The sequence below is a fragment of the Hemicordylus capensis genome, chromosome 17 (genome assembly GCF_027244095.1).
Source record: "Hemicordylus capensis ecotype Gifberg chromosome 17, rHemCap1.1.pri, whole genome shotgun sequence".
Taxonomy (NCBI): Eukaryota; Metazoa; Chordata; class Lepidosauria; order Squamata; family Cordylidae; genus Hemicordylus; species Hemicordylus capensis.
Window position 1 is genome coordinate 8,657,808 of NC_069673.1, and position 8,445 is coordinate 8,666,252.

General features: G+C 49.4%; 1 protein-coding gene across 1 annotated transcript in view; it reads right to left on the bottom strand.

The window, feature by feature from the left end:
* The window catches only part of MEGF9 (multiple EGF like domains 9), a 77,224-nt gene extending 71,264 nt beyond the window's left edge, over nt 1-5,960 (bottom strand). The window contains exon 1 of the mRNA XM_053282558.1: nt 4,844-5,960. Within this exon, the coding sequence (XP_053138533.1) occupies nt 4,844-5,546 (703 nt within the window). The 5' untranslated portion in view covers nt 5,547-5,960. The remainder of the gene's footprint in view (nt 1-4,843) is intronic.
* Between the last annotated feature and the right edge of the window lie 2,485 nt (nt 5,961-8,445).

Consider the following 8,445-nt stretch of genomic DNA (forward strand, 5'->3'; position numbering starts at 1 on the left):
ACAGTAAGTTGAAAACAACCGAAGCACAGGACAGGAATTTTACTCTAGGATGCAGGGGGAGGGGCGGGGAGGGGGCGGTCTCATCTCCAGCTAAGGCTGGGAGCCTTGGAGAAGCTGCTGCCAGTCTGTGCTGAGCCACATGGACCAAGGGTCTGACTCAGCAGAAGGCAGCTTCCTATGTTCCTATGAAATTAACTGGACCACAGGCTGCAATCTATTTCCGGTGCAGTCAATTTCACCCGTAAGAGAACGTTTCTAGAAGCTGCATCAGCAGATATGTGGACACAAGCAGATCCCCAAGTCTTCACCCACAGTCTTCATGCGACAGTGACTGGGAGACGATGTGAGGTGGGCAAGAAAGCTAACAGGGTACCTCCTAACTGGGCAAACAGGCACCTTTTTGAAGCGGTGATTCTCTTTATTTAGCAGGGGGAGAGCAACTGGCCCTATCCAACCCCAACACAGGATCCCTCCAGTGGCTGTTGCTGGTGTCTGTCTTATGGTTTTGTTTTTTCAGATTGTGAGCTCCTTGGGGACAGGGATCCATCTTATTTATTTATGTATTCATGCCCTGTGTAAACCACTTTGGGAACTTTTGCTCAAAAGCAGTATACAAATATTTGTTGTAGTGGCTGCAGTACCAACAACATACAAAAGGAAACTCTCTCACTGTCGTGGTTAAGATGGATCTGAAAGGACTTTCACAAGTCCTAGTACGTCTTCAAACTCAACTGACACATAGGCCCCCAACTGCAAGACGGCGATAACTTCCCAAATCAGCCAGTAACAGATTATGGTTTACCATAAGCAGAATGCACAAGGCACTCCCTTCTCCATTTTGCACACAAGAGGAGAGGATTTAAAGCTCCCTTTCACAAACCTTATTCGGACATTATGTTGTACCTGTATTCCGTCATGTGCCAATGTCTATACATCCTTTCGTTTTAGAAGTGAGCATATGTGAGGGCCTCCGGGAGTGCAGGGTACAGTTAGGAAGCATACTGCTGTAACCGTGTCAGGCACAACCAGTGAAAAACAGTATGTGTGTACAGACCTTGTACTTGCCTAAACTGTACACAGATTGTATGTCCGTTGAACATAACACATGGAGAGCACTAGAGACCTTAACAAATGGAAGTTTCTCATTTTGTCCCAGCATGAAAAGTTGTGGTTTGCTCAAACCTAAAGTTCATTAAACCAGAACATCAGAGCAGGATCTTAGTTTGAGGTCCTGATCTGATAGCTAATGGTTTGACCAAGACCAATATTTAGATTAAAACAAGTAACTGCAGTTTTAATTCCCAGCTTACACTTCCACCACGGTTCAGCATGACATGTGAACGGGAACTATCAATGAAGTATTTCAAGGAAAGATGCTATAACTACCCTATGCATTAAAAAAATAATAATAATAATATAAAGACCAAGAACACAGGGAGAAGGAGAAGAACATGGTTCTTCTGAAGCTTCCTTTCAGAAATATACTTTGGCTGGTGGTAAGGGAATATCTGAATTAATGTTCTCCACTCTACACACACACACACACCTGATCCTTCTCAGTTTGCCACCATCAGCAGAAACCTTCCCTGCAACCAGCAGCTTAGGAAGGCAGAAGATGAGTACCAGTTCCTTTGCTGGTTATTATTTATTATTCCCTATAGCTCTAGAAGGGACACAACCTTCCAGTCCCGTTTCCAGGATTGTTAAATACATTATTTGCAGCTCATCTGAATTATTATTAGTTTTTAAAAATGTGTAAGCAAAGATATGAGCAGCTGTTATCCAACGCAGCCAGTAATCATTACCATAATGAAGAGCTTGCAAGATGATTTTTTTTTTTAAGTTCCATAAATAGTTCCCTGGATTCAGCAGTATTAAGACACCCATAACCTAAAGTCTTCACAGCCTCAAATCCACACAGACTTATCAGTGCTGAAATCCACCCTCAAATTATGAAGGCTCCATTTTCAATTTTTCTACAGCTCAAGCTGGGTTGATTCGGGCCTGGCACCTGATCAAAGAAACCTTAGTTAAGACTCATGCCATTAATGTAACTTGCATTAATATGCATATGAATAAAATAATCACATGAATTGTGCATATGATTAAAATCATATGAAATGTGCATATGAATAAAATAATCATTCCGCAGGGGTGGGGGGGGGGAACCCACATATTTTTAGTTAATGCACATGCACATGAATATAAGAGGGTATATTCATGCAAGAAGCATTCCCTGCCGGGGAATGCTAAGATGGGGAAGGCCTCTTCCAAGATGGCACCTGCCACCCATCGCTTTTGTAAGCAGGTGTACTAAAAATAATGTTCATTTCCAAAAAATAAATAAAAATCTCCTGCTCAGTTAATCCAGAGACCCCCTTTCAGCTGATGAAAAGGTTTTTTAAATTAATTAACCCAGAAATTCTCAGCCTTGAGTCTGCAGATGTGGTTGGACCACAAGCCTCTGGCTATTGTGGCTGGAAGTTATGGGGGGGGGTCATAGTCCAACAACATCTGGAGACTAAAAGGTGAGAACTCCTGGGTTTATTAATTAACCCATTAGTAGTTCCAGCCTTCGTTTGAATAAATTTTACAGCAATAGGACTTGCTGCTTGGTAAGTGCGCACAGATCTGCAGCCTCATTCACTTAAATATAGAGCCCAAATAGAAGGACGTATGCTTTATACTGAGCCTGACCACTGGTCTATCTGGTGAAGTATTTTCTACACCAGGCCTGCACAACATAAGGCCCAGGGGCCGGATCCGGCCTGCAGGGACTTTTTTGCTGGCCCCAGGTCTGGCCCAAAGTATTGTGGTGCTTGAGATAAGCTGCAAAATGTTGCCTTGCTCATGGAATTGGTGGGGGGGGTCAGCCGCCTTTCAAACCTGACCTTTAAAGGCATTGAAAGTGCTAGGAGCCTCCTTATGCTGTGGGTAACTAACTCTTGCTGTCATTAATATTTTTAATGAGTAACTAATAATTGCTTTCATTAATATTTTTAATTATTAATTTTAACGTAATCATTCATGTGCTGAAAATTTACCTCGGGCCCCTGCCTACCAAGTCATGGACGGTTCCAGCCCACCGGGGTATTTGACTCGTGCACCCCTGGTCTACACTGACTGGCAGCAGCTCTGCAGGGTCGGTTTCAAGTTCAGGGGTCTCTCCCAGGCCTACCTGGAGATGCTGCCAGGGATCAAACCTGGGACCTTCTGCATGCAAAGCAGATGCTCTGCCACTGAGCTGTGGACCCATCATCATGGTTAATATTAACAGTTAATCTCAAAGCCATTTGTTTTTATCAGTGTTCTCAGTTGTGTCAATTACAGGCCACGCAATTTTACAACAAAGTAGGAAGTCTCAACGATATTTTCAAGGTAAACAAAATAGATCAAGAAACAATGCCTAACCACAAGAGTCAACCGTGGACAAAAAGGACCACCACCAACCAGCACATAAAAACCATCAATACAAACAGATCTTTACACACACACACACACGCCCAACCTCCAACCCTTTTAAATTTTATTCTTTTTTAAATTTTATTTTAGCTTACTGTCTGCCGCCTTGGGGCATCCTTAAATCCTTTGACAAAATAGGAGACTCAGACAGAGAAGGAGAGAGATTCTGTCTTATAAAAGGTGACAGCAATTTATCCCTAGCCTAGGACTGACACACCGAACACATTCCAATTAGCCACAACCAAAAAGAAGCAGCAACAAACAGCAGCAATAAATACTAATGTTACCACCACCTCAAATACTCAGCAAGAACAGTAACAGTAATGCTGCTGGAAAATGCAAATCTGAACGGCCCAACGATACCCATACAAACACCACAGACAATACCAATGCGAAGAATACTGATAGCACAATACTACTATTGCAAATTCCTCGACACTAATAGCACCAATACTACAAATACTGATGCATGAATATTTAAATGTTTATGCCGCCTAGGCCTTCAGCTGCAAATACTGTAAATACCTACTAGTGCCAATACTAACACCGACACCAGACTAATACAAACGCATGCATTTATTATTTACATTTTTATAGGACCAGGGAGACCCATATGGGCTCTGGGCTCCTTGGAAGAAGAGTGGGATATAAATGTAAATCATCATCATCATCATCATCATCATCTTGGGCACTCAGTACCACCAAGAATATCAGCACTAGCACTAATACAACCAGTAATGTTATCCATACTGTAGCTAATATTAATACTTATACCACCAACACACATTCAGTTATTTGTATGCTGTCCTCCATCCCTGGGTCCCAGACAGTGCTCACAGTTTCAGTAACACGAAGGCTAGTTGTAATGATACTAACAACATGAATAGCACCAATCGGACTAATACAAGCTGGTGCATCTATGATTTACAGTTTCACACGATTTAAAATAGCGCAAACACCACAAATGATGTCCTGGTCAGCACTAATACTACCCCTAATGGCAATACTGTCAGTAAACTGAATAAATAAAGAGTGCCTCCAATTCGGTTGATTACCGCTCTTACTCCATCCGAGGAGTCCAAGGGCGGCGCAATCGCCAGTCAGTCACAGCCGGGCGAATCCTCGGCGCTCCAATCCCGTCTCACACCCGCAGCACTAATGCGAATGCCAGAGGATGCTCAACGGGCCCAGACCCCTGTCGCCATCACCGGAGGCTCCACCCCAGCAGCCCACCAGCGCGGGCTCCGAGCCAGCCCCTGCCTGGGAGACTCTTCTTCCGTCCAGCAAGAAAGGGGCCCCCTTTGGAGAGGAAGCACCCCGCATCTCCTTCCCTTTTTTCGGGAGCCTCTACCCCGCCCGAGCCCTAGACCCCAGAACTCACCTGTCCCGCTATGGACGAGCGGGTCTTCTTCCTCCTCCGCAGGCGCGGACGGCAGCTCCGTCGTCGGGATGCTGCTGCTGCTGGGTCTCAGGGCGCCTGCTGAGGGCGAGGCTGGCGAGGGGGCCACCCCCGGCGAGGCGCTGCTGCTGTGGCTGCTGCCGCCCGGGCGCGCCGTGGGGCTGCCCGCTCCCGCGTCGCCGGGGGGCCCCGGCGAGGTGGCGCCGCCCTGGGGCTCAGCTGGAGGAGCCGAGGTGGGCTGCAGCGGGGGGCCGGTGGCGTTGCTGGCCTCCCAGGAGCCGAGCGCGTCCCTCGCTGCCGCCTTCTCCTCTTCCTCCTCTCGCGGGCTGGCTCGGGGAGTGGGAGGCGGCGGCGGCGGCGAGGATGGAGAGGCGAAGGTACCCGCCGCGTCTCCAAGGCGCGCCTCTCCAGGCCCTTTTCCTCCTTCGGGCGCTGGCGAGGCGAAGCCGGCGGCGGCGGCGGCAGCAGCCCCCGTGGCCGTGCTGCTGCTGCTGCTGCCGCCTCCTCCTCCGGCGGCTGGTCCGGGCGGGCCGGTAGCAGCGGCGGCGCCCCGGGGCTGCGAGGCGAGGGCCAGCGCGCCCGCCGAGGAGAGCAGCAGCAGCAGCAGCAGCAGGGCGAGCTGGCCGAGGCGCGCGGTGCTCATGGCGCGGCGCAGCAGGGGACCCCCATCCATCCGCCCAGCCATTCATTCAGGGACTCATTCATTCGGCCGGCCGGCCCGCCGGCCAGCAGTGCGCGCGGAGGGGGGCGGGGGGCTCAGCCGGTCACGGGGCCCCCGCGGCGCCGCAAGCTGCTGCTGCTGCTGCTGCTACCCCTGCCCGCTCTTCACGCCCGGGAGGGACCGGCGGCGGAGGCGCCTTCCAGCCCAGCGCTGCGCAAAGGGCACCATCGCATCTTCTTCTCCCCCATGGGGGCACCAGCGGCTCCTTCTCCCAGCCTCTCCTTTCCTTTTCCTTTCCTTTCCTCTCTCTCTCTTTTTTAAAGCAAGCCAGGCTCTTCAAGGGGAGCGGCAGCCCGGCTTTCCCCCTCGCGCGCTGCCGGCTGCTGTCCTGTCCTCCCCCCACCTTATTTCTGCCTATCAGCCCCACAAGTGCAAAGAAAGGAGGGAGGGAGGGAGGGAGGGAGAAAGAGAAAGGCAAGGCAAGGCAAGCCAAGGACGGGCGTGCGCCACAGCCAATGGGAAGGCGAGCGGGTCCACGTGACCCGCGCAAATTTGCGACTCTTTGTGCGCCGTCCAGCCAATCCGGGGAGGGCTCGCTTCCCCCCCCCCCACCGCCGCCTCCGCCCCGCCGCTACTTGCGCTGCGTTCTCTGCATGCTGGAGTGGGGGAAGCGGCTCGCCTGGCAATGGCATTGTGTTTCCAGAGTGACAGCGGAGTCGATGCTCGACTGGGCTCTCTCTGCTGCCGGGGCCGCAGCAAACAAAGGGATGCAGGCGCTTCCGAGAGCCTGACAGACACACACACACCCCCGGTGCTACATGAAGCACGTTTAATCGTAATATTGTTGATGATGATGGTGACGCGCCAGGGGCAGGCTTCTGGGAGCTGATCAGGGTGGCCAGAGGGCAAAAACGAACGCTGGGAGCCCACCTTGCTCCAGGGGGAATCTAATCTAATCAAGGAAGACACTTGGCAGCAGATAGGAAGCTGCCCGATACTGAGTCAGACCCTCCAGTTCACCAAGCTCAGTATTGCCTACACAGACTGGCAGCGGCTTCTCCAAGATGGCAGGAATCTCTCTCAGCCCTATCCTGCTGCCAGGGAGGGAACTGGGAACCTGCTGCTTGCAACTGGCAGGCAGGTGCTCTTCCCAGAGCGACCCCACCCCCTGAAGTGCTGCTCATCCATAGAGTCCCCCATTCAAATGAAAACCAGGGCAGGCCCTCTTTAGCAAAGCGGACCATTCATGTATTGCTTGCCTGCCCAGGACCAGCTCAAAGGAAACCACAAAGTATGGTGGCACGGTTAAGATTTATTATATTAATATTATTATTATTATTATTAGAACATAAGAACAGCCCTGCTGGATCAGGCCCAAGGCCCATCTAGCCCTGCATCTGGTTTCACACAGTGGGCCACCAGATTAATAATAATTATTATTATTACTACATTTATATCCCGCTCTTCCTCCCAGGAGCCCAGAGTGGTGTACTACATACTTAAGTTTCTCTTTCACAACAACCCTGTGAAGTAGGCTAGGCTGAGAGAGAAGTGACTGGCCCAGAGTCACCAGCAAGTCTCATGGCTGAATGCGGATTTGAACTCTGGTCTCCCCGGTCCTAGTCCAGCACTCTAACCACTACACCACGCTGGCTCAGATGCCACTGGAAGCCACAGGCAGGAGTTGAAAGGGGCATGCCCTCCCTCCTGCTGTTACTCCCCTGCAACTGGTACTCAGAGGCATCCTGCCTTTAGCCCTCCGACTAGTAGCCATTGACAGACTTCTCCTCCATGAAGTTATCCAAACCCCTCTTAAAGCCATCCAGGTTGTTGGCTGTCACCACATCTCACTACTGGGAACAGCCTATATTCTGTGATGATATCTATAATAATAACAGCAACAACACTGATAATAAAATTCAGCCATCCCAGGTCCTTGGGAAGGACTCGATGTCTGGATAAAACAAACCAGTCAATAACACCTGTTATTTGTTATTTGTATACCGCCCCAAACGCAAGCCTCTGAGCGGTTTACAACAATACAACAAAAACAACAAACAAAAAGGTTTAAACATCGCAACAATTTAAAATTTAAAACAATGTTAAGATAGGCAGATTTAAGGTGGCATGCGCTTTAGTGGAGTAAACCTGCTTCATCAGATGGATAAGTGTTATCCCCACTTGGCAAATGTTCTATATACCCACAAACGGGCACACCAGATAGGCACTGGGGAATATTTCTGGGGCTGTTGAGTGTCTGCCTGGCATCCCAAAGATCCCATGCTCTGACCATCCCTTGCCTCACCTGGCTGAAACCCTGGAGAACCACCGTCAGACCGTGTACAACAATACTGAGTAAGACGGACCAATGTCCTGACTCGGCAGAAGGAAGCTTTCTAGGTGCAGGAAAGCTGCTAGTTGTCAGCTTAAACCATACTTGAAGGGATGGACAAGGAAGGAAGGAAGGAAGGAAGGAAGGAAGGAAGGGTAAATGGGGGAAGAAGAGAAGGAAGTGACAGACAGCTGTACAACAAAGGAAAGAGAGAGATGCAAGGAAGAAAAGAGAGAAAGACAGGAAGCAAGGACAAAGAAATCATACAGGAAGGCAGATCAATGGAAGGAAATAGACAGACAGATAGATAGATAGATAGATAGATAGATAGATAGATAGATAGATAGATAGATAGATGAAATAAGATAGAAAACAAACAGTGTAGAGAGCTATGCTTCCTACAAACAGCCAAAAAGGAGGACTAGTACCTGTCACCAAATTTTTGTTCTTAAAACACCAAAAAAAGATCTTGTGTGTTACCCTCCTCTTCTTTCCAGCTGTGCAGTTTCCCTTTTAACCTTAGTGCTACCGTTCCACTTTTCCGTTTGCCTTTCTGCCTCTTTGAAGAGTCTGGACTAGGGATGCTTTTGA